At 42.2% G+C, this 17,265-nt stretch overlaps 1 protein-coding gene across 3 annotated transcripts in view; it reads left to right on the plus strand.

Moving 5' to 3' along the window:
* The window catches only part of mettl15 (methyltransferase 15, mitochondrial 12S rRNA N4-cytidine), an 80,489-nt gene extending 74,335 nt beyond the window's left edge, over positions 1–6,154 (plus strand). For all 3 annotated transcript variants that reach the window (XM_088993223.1, XM_088993224.1, XM_088993225.1), the window contains one exon: positions 4,314–6,154. In XM_088993223.1, the coding sequence (XP_088849349.1) occupies positions 4,314–4,744 (431 nt within the window). In that variant the 3' untranslated portion in view covers positions 4,745–6,154. The remainder of the gene's footprint in view (positions 1–4,313) is intronic.
* The last annotated feature ends 11,111 nt before the right edge of the window (positions 6,155–17,265 follow it).

Genomic DNA, 17,265 nt, shown 5'->3' on the forward strand with positions numbered 1-17,265 from the left:
ATTGGTCGATCACGATCGGGAATAGGGAATACAGCATGGCGAAATCTACGATCAGTATGATATTAAAGAATAAGGAGGCTGTGAAATCTAGTGATGTGGCTATGGGAGTTAGAGCAAGTGTCATTGGATAGATATTTGAAGAGAAAAGAACATCCTGTACCCGAGTCATCTGTAGCAAAGAGATTTGAACATGTGAGCACCCCTCAGACAGAAGAGCTCCCCGAAGTTTTTATGGAAGTGGACTAAATTTCCTTCCTCCGTCCACCTGCGCCTTCTGCTGACAACCACAAAGGTAAAAAATCCTATTCATAATTATTTTCTTTACGAACATACAATTAGCCTGGGTTATATTTATGTGTATTATTTGTGTCTTTGCCATTTTGCTTAACATATTCTGAGATATACATTGCTTTTAATGTGTTGGTCAGTATTTTAATGTGCAATTTCATGCATAAAATAATGTACAAAATACTGTACTAAAAAGGTACATTTTCAGGGTGTTGGAACAGATTAAAACGATTTACATTATTTGTAATGGGAAAAATGGTTTTGGTGTTCGAACAAATTGGTTTTCGAACAGGGTTCTGGAACGGATTATGGTCGAGAACCGAGGTGCCACTGTACTTATCTTTTTTATTGTATTTCCATTTTTCAGTGTTTCATAAAAGCATTTGTTTTAAATATATTGAATTTAAAAAAAAATGTGTAACATTGTAACCATAGGAAGGGGTATCCCGACTTTACGCCATCGGCTTTATATTGACAGCAACAGACTTAAACTTCCTTCCGCTTTCAGTTAGAGCGGTATAGATCGACAAGTGTAGTTTTTCTGTCATCTAATGGCACATTCACCAATATCTGTATTTTTTCATTCTTGTGCACCTTTTCAAGACCTTTTTAATCAAAACATATTACTGCAAGTTAAATTCCTCCTGGTTAAAAGTACTGGCAGCTGAGTCTAACAGTCAGACAACAAAAACATTTGAAATATGAAGACATCGTTCATGAATTTGAAACATTTGGTTCCACTGACTTAAGGATTTTAATGACACATTCGGCAGTCAACATCATGTCCATCTGCTCTGCATGGAGGCTCTTGTGGCCCGAATGGACCCGCAGCTCAGTGCAGCTGCCCTTCTGTCACTTCAGTAAGTTATGTAATTTTTCTTGCCGTCAATGGTTGACTCACCCTGCATTAGTGATATAAATACAGTAAAGTCTCGTTATATCGATATTCAAGGGAGTCCGAAAAAATATCGATATAACCGGGACTATCGATATATCCGACCCTGTTTGCATGTAATTTTCTCCGTGCGTGCATAGAAATAGTATCGATATAACCGGGATTATCGATAAATCCGATATCGATATAACGAGACTTTACTGTATATTAGCACTTTAACAATATATGAGACAAGAAGACCTTTATTTTTCTCACAATGGTGGAATTCACAATTTACAGCAACACAATTTGAAGGGAAAAACTTGAAATACAGTGATACATTGGCTTACGAACTTAATTGGTTCCCAGACACAGTGTGTAAGGCGAAATGTGTGTCTCCCAAAAAATAATTTCCCATTGGAAACCATTAAAATGAAAATAATCCGTTCCCAGGTCCCCATAAAACATAATTTTGTACGTTCTAATTTTCTAAGCTTTAAAACTACACAAAATATACATTATTTTATGTATAATAAATGTGCTATGGTATTATAGTTAAAGAAATAAACTGTACTAAACAAATAAACAGACTAAACAAATTCTCAAAAAAGACAGGGATAATACTAGTGGGCCTCAATCGGCAGTACATATACACCTAAAAGCTAGCACCCACTCATTTGACGACAACAAGGTTCAAATCTTAGCGAAATAACATAGATGGTTTGAAAGGGGAGTAAAAGAAGCGATTTTCATAAAACAGCTAAATCCTTCACTTAACCGATATGGTGGGGTGAGGTTCAATTTGGATCGTTCGTACAACAGCTTGCTTAGGCAACATAGGATTAGCAATACTGATGAGGTGATACCGGAGGAAGTGGGGCCATCAGGCTAGTCGTTAGTCAGAACAATAGGAACAATCATTGGAGCCGCAGGGAGTAGTCCTCTGCTCCCCCCAACCTGAGAGCAGGGACCTATCATCGCAGAGTCCGGCACCGCCATGTCTGGACAGTTGGGTTATATCTATAGGGCCTAAACTACCAGTAAGACTTTAGTTTGCTGACGAAGTTTCTTGGATAAGAAGCGAAACGTCCGACACCTTCAAAGAAGTACAGATGACGGCTGAAGAAATCTTTCCATCGATTTCAAATTGAACTGATGGCTAGTGCGGGTTATTTGTGGACCCTGATTAATGGGAATTTTAACCTTGCAGTCTACACTCTGCCTTTGAACTATCAAAGTTGAAACAAGTCCAAATGTCACTGTTTTTTATCCATTTTGTCACTCTCTGTCGTCTGCCTGTCTCTTTAATGTTTAAACCACCTCCCCTGTGCATTCTTGACCAATCACGTGGCTTTAACCGAAGACTGGGGGCGGGGAATAGAGGACAATAAAATGTCGGCAGCCATTTTCTTTTTTGGAGAATGGCTTCAATCTCTCTCTGTCTGTAACCCCCCCCCCCCCCCCCCCCCCACTGCTGCATTCTTGACCAATCACTTGGCTTTAACCAACGACTGGGGGCGGGGAATAGAGGCCGTCTGCCATTTTCTTTTCGGAGAACGGGCTCGTTTGCGAACGACACATCACTCATTGTGGCAGCTCCTTGTGTATCCCGAAAAATAGTTTATTTGCCAAGGTAAAATTTTCATAAATTAAATGTTCGTAAACCGAAAAGTTCATAAGCCCAGGGGTTCATATACCGAGGTATCACTGTACTTGCATGCACAAAATACATTTTTAAAAATGGCGCCTCGACCACTGAAGAGGAGGAAGGACAAACAAAATAACCGTCAGTCACACAGGCCACAATGCAGCAGTTCAACTAAATGCCGGGGTACAAATGATTCCTTGACACCTTTCAAACGTTTTTAGTGCGATAGCGACTAATAATTTCAGGCATTCCACAACACTAGAGCTAGAGTAAAAAAATGCCTGAGAACCGTCTGACTTCTTTTTACCTCTTGGGATCAATGAAAGACTAGTGTTTTGCGAACGAAGTTTCGAGATGAAACATGGGTACCATTACCAACGATATGCACAGTCATAGAAATAAGTTGCAAAACCTTGAAATTGCATCTCAAATCGACCGGAAGCCAATGCAAAATGGCTGGTAGCATAGTAATATGACTGAGTATTCTTGTACCTGTCAGAGTTGTAGCTGCAGCATTTTAATAGTACTAGTAATAGACACTGGAAGCCTAGAGAGCAATAAAATGAAATATTTGTGATTTTATAGATGACGATTATCAATAATTTTCAAGAAGGAAAGGAAGCAGTTGCTATGGGCTATAAATCAGAGAGCAAAGTTGTGTTTGAAGAACTAATATTGCGTCTGCTATGGCTTTGATTGTGGTATACGGGAATACTATTTATTATATGTGAGAGTATTAGTCCCAAATCTATAGTGCTCCTATTTTCGAAAGCATAAGGATTAATTATAGTGTTTGAAATGCCATGCTAAGTTGTTCTGGTAGGAGATTCAGTCACAGACAATTCGTATATTTTGTAAGTTACCGAGTCAGTCGTGAGTTCAGAAAATTCATCTAAAAAGCAGGTTTAAAGGCCGGGGGGACAGTAGATAACTGCAAGATCAAATGTCAACAAGGCTGTGGTTTGCATCACGCTAACTTGTTTTCAAGGCGTTGTTAGGATGAGGACTAGATTTTAAGAGCAGACTCAAAACAAAGACTGTCCATGAAAGTGCTTTCAAGGTACTTTCACATCAGGGACTTATAAACACTCTGTGCTGATATGCGCATGAATCATTTCTTTGCACGTTAAAAATTGAGGAGTCAAAATCAAAATTTTAATTGAGAGTTATCATCCAGAACTAACGTCATGCTGAATTCAACAGTGGCTCAACCATATTGTACCATACTCATATATGCTTATGAGTTTAGGAACCAACCAACAATACTAGGTCATGGGTGTGAGCCTAATAATTGAGGTTTCGCTGCAGAATGACTAGCCGCCCCCTTAGACAAAGGAGTTGACAGCCACAGCTTCTCCATGTTAAGAAACATAAGTGGCATGGCTTTTCTTCTTGATTCAAATAAGACGCTGTTTCTTATTTGGTTGTAATTGTAGTACTAAATGGTCACTATCATAAATAGTTTAATGTAGACATTACAATATTGTCTGTGTCTGTCTCTAGGATCTTTTCCTCCAGCTGCTTTGTATGCTCGAAAGGACAGACTCAACCGACCTGCGCATGTGGCCACCAAGACCTTTCAAGCTCTGCGCATCTTTGTGAATGATGAGTTGAACCAACTTCATGCTGGTTTACGCGCTGCCCAGACAACACTGAAATCTGGAGGACGTCTCTGTGTCATCACATTTCACTCTTTAGAAGACCGAATTGTCAAGCGCTTCCTTCAGGGTGATGATTTAACTAATATTGAGCAGTATCACTTTGGCATGACAAAGAAAATCACTGGGAAGAAAACGTCAGCAGAGAGAAAAAAGGATGGTAAAATTGTTTATTGGCATCTTTTGCAAAAGAAGGTGATCACCCCAACAAAGGCTGATGTTAAAAACAATGCTCGAGCCCGCTCTGCAAAACTTCGGGTAGCGCTCAGGTGTTAATCTTTTTTTATATATCAACTATATATAATATCAAGGCTGTCTCACAGAGGGGTTCAGCGTTAAAGTATACATTTTGTGTCTCATTCAAACATTGAAAAACGAAGACTCAAGCGCCCAAACGACTGTGAAAACAAGTTTGCACTGAGAACCACCGAGATGTTCCCAAAATCCTTTGCTTGGCTCACATCTTTGAGGTTGAGGGAAAGCTATGTTACTTGCATAGAAGCAGCTAGCCAGCCACAGCACTGGTTGGTTAAGAGTTCGCCTAAGCACATTGTGGAGTTACTCTGAAGGCAATGATCACACCTTTGGATTTTTATTATTGACTATTGAATATGTTACATCAATGTCAGTTTATTGACATAATACAGTGGCTACTTGGATAAATGCTCACACGCACACACACACACACACACACACACACACACACACACACACACATACACACACACACACATACGCACACACATACAAACAAATACACGGACGCACGCACACACACACACACACACACACGCACGCATATGCGTCTTTATGCTTTCTGGGGACCACGTTTCGGATGATCACTTCTGGGGACCACCCTTTCCAAATGACTTACAGCTATAAAAAAATCAGGGATGTACACAATGGCTTTGTCAGCTTATACACACCTTTAAATAGAAGAATTTATGAAGTCATGTTTGGACCGTGTCATATGGGGACTTAAGAAAAATCGCTTTTCCGTGCGTGATGGGGACTAAATTTAAATACATTCAAATAATTCACACACAAACCCGATAAGGTAAACCTGATTCATGGGGACCTCACACAAACTGTATTACTAATCAAAAATAGCAAGCGCCTGAACTTAACTGTCAAATCGAAGTCAATTAATGTCATTGAAATAATTTAATGTAATCATTTTTGTTCATTAAATGTTGTGTGACTAGAATATGCCTGCTTCAGAGAACGTGAGACATCTCTGGCTTGCTCTTCAATCAATCTTCTTCTTTTCCTTTCGGCTTTTCCCTTCAGGGGTCACCACAGCGAATCAATGTCCTCCATCTATCCCGGTTTTGTGCATCCTCTTCTCTCACACCAGCTACCCTAATGTCCTCTTTGACCAATCAACGAACCACCCAATTTCCCAACAATATAAAACGTATTTATTAAATTGAATGAAATGCTTTGTAATTAAAAAAAATCAATGCCAAACTAAAACAAAAAGATTAAACTGGAGACATTGTTTCAAAGTGCATTCAAACATCCACAATGGAAATAAAAGTGCCTTAACTGAGTTTTTAAATAACTTTCCTTTTCGCACCCGAAATACGGTTATAAACATAAAATTTGAGGTTTCGCCAGTCTCGGTTTTTAAGTGTCCCATCATATACCTCTCCACTGACTCTATTTCTCTTTCCTGCCAAGGAGTTCTCTTCCTCTTTCCTTGAAATAGTGAGAAAAAAATAGTTATGTTATTGAAGCAGTCATGGAGTGTGGATGATTTAATTGCAATCTAAAACTCTTCACATAGATTCACACCACATTGTAACATTTCAATGCAAACTGTCATCTAGACTGACATTTTGCTGTTCAATCAGCATCAGAAGCTGCACTGTTCCACCCTTTCACGACATTCAGAAATGAAAGTTGACTTTCCTGAATATATATATATATATATATATATATATATATATATATATATATATATATATATATATATATATATATATATATATATATATATATATACACACACACACACACACACCACCGAACCATAACTGAAGAAGTCCTGGCCTAAAGGACAGCACACAGGCACTCACCCTGGCTGCTCAAGAGCAGGCCCTGAACACCAGAGCCATAGAGGCACGGATATCCCACACCAGGCAAGACCCAAGGTGTAGGTTGTGCAAAGAGGCACCTGAGACAATCCATCACATAACTGCAGGGTGTAAGATGCTGGCAGGGAAAGCCTACATGGAGCGCCATAACCAGGTGGCTGGCATAGTCTACTTAAACATCTGTGCGGAGTATGGACTGGAAACCCCAAAATGGGAAACACCTCCCAAGGTAGTAGAGAATGACCGAGCAAAGATCCTGTGGGACTTCCAGATACAGACCGACAAGATGGTAATTGCCAACCAACCAGATATTGCGGTCATAGATAAAGGGCAAAGGAAAGCCGTTGTCGTGGATGTAGCGGTCCCGAGTGATGGAAACATCAGAAAGAAGGAACATGAGAAAATCGAGAAATACCAAGGGCTCAGAGAGGAGCTGGAGAGAGCCTGGAAGGTAAAGGTGACAGTCGTGCCTGTGGTGGTCGGAGCACTCGGGCCAGTGACCCCCAAACGCGACGAGTGGTTGCAACAGATCCCGGGAACAACATCGGATATCTCGGTCCAGAAACGTGCAGTGCTGGGAACAGCACGGATACTGCGTAGAACCCTCACGCTTCTTGGCCTCTGGTCGAGGACCCGAGCTAAAATGGGGGACAGACACCACCCAAGGGGGGTGAGACGAGGATTTTCTTTTTCTGATACCTGTTTGAACATTGCACTGGGGCCATACCTGGCCGATCACATATCAATTAGTTTGCACAAAACCTAATTGAAATACTCGACATTCAATAATTAATTTGTCTTTTGTGTGCATACATGCGCCATTTGTGTCTTCCGTTCTCGCCGGAATTTCAAAATCTCTGAAATATGGCGATACCAAGAGAATGCGAAGGAAGGGATGTTCCTGTTATGAGTGTTCGTGCCTCAACACAGCGATGCTCTTGTAAAAGATGCAAAAGATGGACGAAAAGGGCAACAAGATTAGCAGAAAGATTTGTCTGTCCGACCTCGAGCATCGGTTGTCTCAGTTAGCTGAGCTGTTGCCATAGTTCAAAACTTCTTCGATCTGTGACGTCGGTTGTGTTGGGGCTGATTGGTTGAAACCGAAAGGCGCGCATGTGCGAATATGTTAGCGCTGACGCAGGCACAGCTGAGAGTAGAGGATTATTGAGTGCCAAGGGGCGCTTCGCTCAAATGGTGTTGCGACAAGTGAAACAACAGACTCATTTGTTCGATGTTGTCATGATATCGAATTTTATTTTAGCAATGTTTTCCTCAATATTCCAGAGGAATTTTCATGAAAAATACAGAATTCTGGAAAAATCTGTAGGACTTTAATCTTTGAATTGGTACATTTGTTCTGAAAATGTTGCAGAGAACTGCACATGAAAATGAGAATCTTGTGTCAGAGATAAATTAGATGTATATCTTAATTTGGACAATGACAGGAAATATTTTTAATAACAGCATGATTTTTATCAGAGTTTACCTTTAAATGAAGATTTCTTTGGATGACTACCTGAAGGTATTTCATCAGAATCAACATCCGATGATGATGATGTCCTTTGTTTCCGTCTCTTAGGTGTTAATCGCAGTAGATCATTTTCACTTCTTTCTCCTGTGGAAAATTATTTTCAAAATTGGAATTACAATCATAGAATACGTCTGTGTAAGCTCTCAGTCGTACAGGAGTGGTCCATCGATGAGAAGGTTTCTTCAGCCGTCATCTGTACAAATTTGAAGGTTTCGGACGTTTCGCCTCCTATCCAAGAGTCTTCGACAGCGAACTAAAGTCTGACTGGTCGTATCGGCCCTATTTATATATCCCTAGTGTCCAGACATGGCGGCGCCGGACACAGCTATAATAGGTCCCTACCCTCAGGTTGGGGGGAGCAGAGGACCACTCCCTGTGGCCCCACTGATTGTTTTCCATCATTCCTGACTAACGACTGGCCTATTTGCCCCACTCCCACCGGTATCACCTCATCAGAATTACGAATGTTGCCTAACCTGTTTTGCCAAAGCAGCTATTGCCTAAGCTATTGTATGAACGATCCAAATTGAACCTCACCCCACCAGACCGGTTTAATGAAGGATTTTGTTGTTTTATAAGAATCGCTTCTTTTACCCCCCTTTCAAACCATCTATGTTCTTTCGCTAAGATTTTAACCTCATTGTCGTCAAATGAGTGGTTGCGAGCTTTTAGGTGCAAATGTACTGCCGATTGAGGCCCACTTGTATTATCCCTGCGATGTTGATAAAGTCTTTTTTTGAGAATTTGTTGAGTTTCCCCAATGTACTGCTCTTTACAATTTTCATTCTTACAATGTATTGAATAAGCTACATTACTTTGTTTTTCATTTGGTAGCCTATCTTTTGGATGCACTAATTTTTGTCTTAACGTGTTTATCGGTTTGAAATAAGTAGGAATTTTGTGTTGCCAAATGACTCTTTGTAGTATTTCAGAAACTCCTGCAATGTAAGGTACTGCTACTCCTCTCCTTTTTGTATCTTGAGATTTTTTTTCATTCATTTGTTTCATTCCCTATTCTTTCTTTCTGACATTTGTTGAATGACCACTGAGGGTACCCACAGTTAGTGAGTGCTCTCCTGATATGTTTTGACTCCTTTTCTCTACCTTCAATGCTAGTTGGTATTAGTTTAGCCCTATGCTGGAGGGTTCTGATAACTCCTAGTTTGTGTTGTAAAGGGTGGTTGGGTCGGTCGGGTTCAGGCCACATTTTTTTCATGGCAGTCTTCACCTGGTCTTTATAGTGTTTTTTGGGGCCTCCTGCCAGGTGACGGCCGAGATGGAGCTGGCCATAAAGCACCTTACGTGGCAAGCACTCTTCTGGCATCCTGATCATATGGCCTGGCCAGCGAAGTTGGTGCTGGGTGACTGCTGTAGCTGTAGAGGAGGGTTGACACAACAACAGCCCGATTAACTGCAGTCTTGGTGTGGAGTTTGAGATCTATGTTTTGAAAGACTCTCCTCCTAAGTCTGCCAAAAGATGCTGATGCCTGTTTGATCCGGTTTTGTATCTCTCTGTCGATGCTGCAGTCGTCAGAGAGAAAGCTGTCCAGGTATTTGAAAGAGTCCACTATTGCTAGTGGCTTATTGGAGATGGTGAATGTTGGTGGATGAACTGTAGGAATGGATGCCCACTGACAGATTACCTCAGTCTTTTCCACATTGACAGAGAGGCCCAGTCTACCATAGGCATCTGCAGCAGCTGAGAGACGAGCTTGTAGTGCTTCTGATGTGTGGGCCACAACTGCACAGTCATCTGCATATTGGAGTTTGATGACTTGCTCTGATCTTAATTTCGTGACTGCCTGGAGTCTCCTGATGTTGAATAGATTTACATCAAGCCGGAAATCTATGGTAACCCCACTGTTCTTCTCGATCCTCTCATGGAGCGACAGTGTCACACACAGGAGGAAGATGTTGAACAGGACTGGTGTGAGGACACATCCCTGGCGTACACCAATCTGCCACATTAGGGTTTCATACACTCACAGTTTTTTGGTCTGGAATGCCCCCGTGGGGACACTTTCGGAAATGTCATGAAATGTCTTTAAAACATGGTTTGAAGTCTCTCAGAGCAATTTGCCCGTGGGGACCTCATTTTGCAGTCTCTCAGAGCAATTAGCCCGTGGCGACCTCATTTTAGGTCCCCACGGGTACACGAGTCCCCACCGGGCTGCGTGCAGTCAGGTTGATGACCCCACCATGGCGCACAAACGAGAACAAACGAGTGCACACGCACACACACACACACACACACACACACACACACACACACACACACACCCGTTGCAACCAAAAGGTGCAAACCTAATGGATTAATGTGCCTCGTAAATCCTTGTGGAGACAGAAATCAAGTTGCCATGACTACAGTTACTTTGTCTTAGATGTCCTCTTTGCAGTCTTATTTTTCTTCTGCTTCTTGATTCTTTACCCCCGTCTTTTGATCCACAAAGTTCAAAACATGTTCCTCAAATCAAGCCATTTATTCACAACAATGTTGCACTAGGAAAAGAATCCATCGTTACGTGTTATTCATACACATTCTGCTGAATAGAATACTGGAATAACATCAAAGCTATTTTATATCAGATTTATTTCATCATTAGTTTGATGAAAATGTGATCACCATAGGTCAGATTATACATACTTATTTAATAGGGTAATATTGATCTCAAAAAGTCTTCACGATTTATTACGAAACTGCTATAATTTGAGGACAAATATTTTGACTCACTATTTGACAAGTTCTAAGGACTGTGCCACCCTGTAATGTGTTAAACATTTGATGCTGAAGTCCTTAGAAGCATACAAAAGTGTTAGAAGTGTCATTCCTGATCTTCTAATAGGCGAAACAGTGAGGAATGTTGTAAACTAAGTACAGCGAGACCTCAGCTTACGAACACCTTACCTTACGAACTTTTCGGTTTACGAATGTCAAATTTATGAAAATTAAACCTTGAAATACGCACTACTTTTCGCGATACACACCCAACACGGCTGGCGGAATGATCTTCGGATCTGGCGGAGTGATCTTCAGATCTTCGGCGGAAGCACACGACCGAACAGCACTCCAACCGGCGCACCTTTCCACACCCCCTCTCTTTGAATTCACACGTCGATCGCATCAGAGGAGCTTTTTGCAGATATTTTACTATTAGGAAATGATTGCAAGATGATCCCCTAATAATCACCGTCGAGGAGAAGAAGATCATTGAGAAACATGAACGAGGTACGACCATTCTACAAATAAAGAGCCGTTTACCATTGCTACCAGACTTCGCCTAAAACCTTTACACAAAGGCGTTATTTAGTTGATGCTTTCAGAATCAGAATCAGAATCAGAATCATCTTTATTGCCAAGTATGTAGGACACACAAGGAATTTGTTTCCGGTAGAACACGCTGCACTAGTATCGTTGTCAAAAAAACTGCTAAGTGGCACTATACAGTTCCATTTTGGCTACTGTTGAAAGAGTTCAAAGAGTTAATGGCTTGGGGGAAGAAGCTGTTTAAATGTCTGCTGGATTTGGTGCGCATGGATCGATAGCGCCTGCCTGAGGGGAGTAGCTGGAAAAGGTGGTGGGCAGGGTGCGGAGGGTCCAGTAGGATTTTCCGCGCCCTAGTTTGGATTCTTGCAGTGTGCAAGTCCTCGAGAGTGGGTAGGGCGGTGCCAATGATTTTTTCCGCCGTCCTAACTGTCCGTTGAAGTCGGATTTTGTCCATTTTTGTGGCGGCCCCTAACCAAACGGTGATGGAAGAACACAGGATGGATTCGATGACAGCCGTGTAGAAATGTTGCAGCACCTCCTGTGGCAGGCCATGCTTCTTTAGCAGCCTCAGGAAGTACATTCTCTGTTGGGCCTTTTTCAGGATAGAGTTGGTGTTGACCTCCCACTTCATGTCCTGGGAGACTGTGATTCCCAGGAACTTGAAGGTCTCAACGATTGACACCAGGCAGTTGGATAGTGTAGCTGTGGTGATGGATGTTTCCTGGTTCGTGTTGTGGATGATATATTTCCCAGTCTGACCTGTTGTGTCCGTCCTGTCAGGAAGCTGAGGGTCCACTGGCAGATCGTGGGGGACACACCAAGCTGGAGAAGTTTGGGGATGAGGAGTTCTGGGATGATGGTATTGAACGCAGAGCTGTAGTCCACAAACAGGATCCTTGCGTAGGTTCCTGTGTTGTCAAGGTGGTCGAGGATGTGGTGCAGTCCGATGTTGACTGCATCCTCCACAGACCTGTTTGCCCGGTAGGCAAACTGAAGAGGATCTAGCAGAGGTCCGGTGATGTTCTTTAGGTGGTTCAGCACGAGGCGTTCAAAGGACTTCATGACCACAGACGTCAGAGCGACAGGTCTATAGTCGTTCAATCCCGAGGGTGCTGGTTTCTTTGGAACTGGGACGATAGTAGACTGTTTGAAGCAGGATGGGACTTCACACTGCTCCAGGGATCTGTTGAAGATTTGTGTGAAGACCGGAGCCAGCTGGTCAGCGCAGACTCTCAGGCAGGAGGGGGACACTCTGTCAGGTCCTGCAGCTTTCTTGATCTTTTGCTGCTTGAAGAGCCGTCTAACGTCCAGTTCGTGGATCTGTAGGGCAGAGGGCGGAGATACGGTAGTTTCTGGTAATGGTGGGCAGACCGGGGAAATGGTGGTGTCTTTTTCAAATCGGCAAAATTATGTATTTAACTCATCAGCCATACCATTGTTGTACACTGCTTGGGGGGAAGGTAAACGATAATTTGTTATTGCTTTCAGGCCATTCCACACCGATGCAGAGTAGTTAGCGGAGAACTGTTTGTTAAGCCTCTCCGCATAACTTTTCTTTGCGATGTTAATTTCCTTCGTCAGCCTGTTTCGGGCGAGTTTGTAAACTGCTCGATCGCCGCTTTTAAATGCGGATTCTTTCTCTTTCCTAAGCTGCCTGAGTTTGGGAGTGAACCATGGCTTGTTGTTGTTGAATGAGCGGAAGGACTTTGTTGGTACACACATGTCCTCACAGAAACTGATGTATGATGTTACAGTGTCTGTGTATTCATCCAATGTGCCCGTTGAAGTTTCAAAGACGCTCCAATCAGTGCAGTCTAAGCATTCTTGTAGCGATAACTTTGCTTCATCTGTCCATGTTTTAACTGTCTTGACTACCGGTTTTACACATTTGAGTTTCTGTTTGTATGTGGGAATTAAGTGGATTAATAGTGGTCAGAAAGACCCAATGCTGCATGCGCAACAGACCGGTATGCGCCTTTGAGTGCTGTGTAACAATGATCTAGAATGTTTTCTCCTCTGGTGAAACAGTCAATATGCTGCTTATATTTGGGAAGTTCACGGTTCAAACGTGTTTGATTAAAATCACCCAAAATGATCAGGGGTGATTCTGGATATTTTAGTTCGAGATGGTTTACATGGTCCGCTAGCGTTTGTATACACGCGTTAGCATTAGCTTGTGGCGCGATGTACACGGCAACGAGAATAAAGGAAGCGAACTCACGTGGCGAGTAGAATGGCTTGCAGTTGAGAGACAGCGATTCCAAACCAGGGCTACAGTGTGCGTCGAGCATCGTGACATCGGTGCACCATTCTTCGTTGATGTAGAAGCATAGTCCACCGCCTTTGGATTTCCCCGATTGCTCCGTATCACGGTCGGCCCGGAGGAGACGGAATCCGGGTAGGTGTAGTGCGGAATCCGGGTGGCGGTCACTGAGCCAAGTCTCAGTGAAGCACAGCGCAGCAGAGCGGGCAAACGTTTTATTGGTCTTTGTGAGAAGCAGAAGTTCGTCCATCTTGTTTGGTAGTGAGCGTAGATTAGCGAGGTGGATCGATGGGAGCGGCGTTCGAAATCCACGCTGCCGAAGCTTGACGAGAACGCCGGCTCGCTTCCCCCTCTTACGCCGGCGTCTCAAAGCTCCGTACAGAGCTGCTACGCCGCTCGCGAGCAGCCCCGAAAAACCTTGTAGATTTTGGTGTGTCGGTGAAAATAGTCCAAGAGTGGATTCCCCAATGCTCAGTAACTCTTCCCTCGTGTAACTGAGTCGCGTAGGATCGCAAAAAACAAATGAAAATGACAAAACCAGGAACAATACTAGGGAGCGTGTCACCGAGGCTGCCATCCGCGGCGCCATCTTGGATCGATTTCACGTGACTAATGAAATTATGAAATTGTCACATGCGAGTTGACAGCTGGGGCGGGGCCGCCGTTCGCGACCTCCGCCAGCCGAAGAAGACACTTCAATTTTATTTCATTTCAACGAGTCACTGTCACCTCACCAGTGACATGATTACGACGGATCGCCCCTCGCTACGTCTTGTGCTGGCAAGTCAAACAGTTTGCTTTGCCGGAGGTGATTGTTAGCCGCGATCGCGTATGTTTGGTGCTTTCAGGGATCGCGAATGTGCGTGGTGTGCGTGTTGATCCCCTCATCACCGATACTGGGACATTTCAACGAGTCGCTGTCACCTCACCAGTGACATGATTACGATGCCTCGCTGTGTCGTGTGCTGGCAAGTTCAAGAGTTTGCTTTGTCGAGGTGATTGTTAGCAGCGATAGCGTAAGCTTGGTGCATTCCGGGATCGCGAATGTGCTGGACGGATCGCCCCGCCCGCCTTCTTTTGTCGTATTTTATTCCGCGTCCGTGGAATCATCGGACTCGCGCCTTTTGTTGTAATAAAATCTCTTCCAGAACCTACGGGACTCGAAGTGGATGCAGATGACATCGAGGAGCTTGTTGCTGACCATAATGAGGTCCTCAACTTACAACTTCATACTTGGCAATAAAGATGATTCTGATTCTGATTCTGATTCTGATTCTGATTCAACACAGAGGATTTTATTTGCGTTCACGAGGACAAGCAGAAGCAGGCCATCCAGGAGTTGATGTGCAGGCTTTTATTGAACAGTTGCATCCAGAAAAGGCTATGAGAATCATCAATATGATGAATGATAATGTGATGCCTCAGTTTCGTAAGATCTTACAAGTCAGAAAGCAACAGGTGTCAATTAAGAGCCATCAACGACCATCACAAATGTAATTAAAGTGACTTTATTATTCAGTGCAGTGTATTTCTTTCATTACAATACAATAGCACATTTATTATGCATAGAATAAGGTATGTTGTGTGTAGTTTCACGGCTTATTTAGTTGAAAATTATATTTTATGCAGACCTGGGAACGGATTATTCTCATTTTAATGGTTTCCTATGGGAAAAAAAACTTTTTGGGATACACACTTTTTGCCTTACACACTGTCTGGGAACCAATTAAGTTCGTAAGCCAAGGTCTCACTGTACAATCTCAAAACATTTGGGTCTCCCAAGTACCATCATAATGACCAATATTAAAACACAGTACAGCTAAACACACACGCACACACACACACACACACACACACACACACACACACACGCACGCACGCACGCACACACACACGCACGCACACACACACACACACACACACACACACACACACACACACACACACACACACACACACACACACACACACACTCAGTATAGTTCATTTTGACATATCCATGTTCAATGAAAGCCCGAGCATATCTCATGGGTAGAGAATGCCACTAAATACTGTACTGAATAATGCAAGTGTGATGCTGAATAAGACGTGTGAGTTCTCTTGAGCATTCTCACAACTTTGGATTTTTACTATCGACTAATTAAATATGTCCCAGTGCTATATTATCAGTGCTATTATTCAATGCACCCTTCATTTTACCTTGGAAGCAAAATGTTTCATGTACTGATTCAGGTCTTGAATACTTTCATTTCTGGTATCCTCAGCAGTGGAACTCTCTGTTACCTATCTTCTCCAAATCTGAATCCATCCTCATTTTTTTGGAAGGACTGTGCGGTTATAAATCTGTCGTCTTTGTTGTATAATGTCCTTGCTGGGCCTTGAAATGTAACATTACTAAATCCACCTGAATTGTCCAAAAGTCCAATTTCAAGGGATGTCCTCTAATCAGTTCATTGAAATCGATTTGTAGCAAAACTGTTGAAAGCAAATGTGTATTTTTGTCTACTTCAGTATACAGTGATACCTCAGCTAACGAACTTAGTTGGTTCCCAGAAAGTGTAAGGCAAAAGGTTCATCAGCCAACCTATGCCATTTATTACCCATAAGAAACCATTAAAAATGAGAGTAATCTGTTCCCAGGTCACCATAAAACATATTTTTTTAATAAATAAGCCTTAAAACTAGACAAAATTCACCTTATTGCATGTATAATAAATGCGCTATTGGATTGTAATTAAAGCAATAAACTGTACTAAATAATGAAGTTTGGTTCGTCTGCCGCAGTAGTTTGTATGCCAAGATTATATTCTCGCGAATTTAATGTTCGTAAAGCGAAAAGTTCGTGAGCTAAAGCATTCGTAAACTGAGGTATCACTGGATCTTGATAACAGGGGGAATGAGATGATGGTAGAGCGGACCAGAACATCGAATCAAGAATGGAATGACCTACGTCCTAGTAGTGAGAGAGATACTATATTACATTTGTTTTATACGGCATCTCTTTTTCCCCTCCCCTCTGTTTACATTTCTAAAATCTGAAGGGAAACAAATGTCTTTAAATTGACATATGCAAGTTTGTGTAGTGGCTTCCCATTTAATAATAATACATTACATTTATAAGCATTTGCCTGCTTAAGAGAGTCTGAATGTTGGGAATACAGTAAAGTCTCGTTATATCGATATTCAAGGGAGTCCGAAAAAATATCGATATAACCGGGACTATCGATATATCCGACCCTGTTTGCATGTAATTTTCTCCGCGCGTGCATAGAAATAGTATCGATATAACCGGGACTATCGATATATCCGATATCGATATAACGAGACTTTACTGTATGTATATCACTTACATACTGCATCTGTTTCCATCCATTTTATGATCTGCTTATCCTTCCTCACAAGGGTCTGTATCAATGTATCAGTCTTTTTATTAATTCTGTCAAGGCAGCAAATATTTGGCATGATGTCAGGTTTCTGTCAAACATGAGAGAGGGGGTTAGCATGTGATCAATCTGTCGATAAAGACTACATATGATATTTCACATTCTGGATTGGATTGGATTTGCCTTTATTAGTCTCGCAGTGGAGAAATTTACATTTCACAGCAGCAAAGTTGTGAAAGGAATGAAAGTAGAAAAA

Source organism: Hippocampus bargibanti, linkage group LG03 (genome assembly GCF_051943395.1).
Source record: "Hippocampus bargibanti isolate YZ-2025 linkage group LG03, ASM5194339v1, whole genome shotgun sequence".
Classification (NCBI taxonomy): domain Eukaryota; kingdom Metazoa; phylum Chordata; class Actinopteri; order Syngnathiformes; family Syngnathidae; genus Hippocampus; species Hippocampus bargibanti.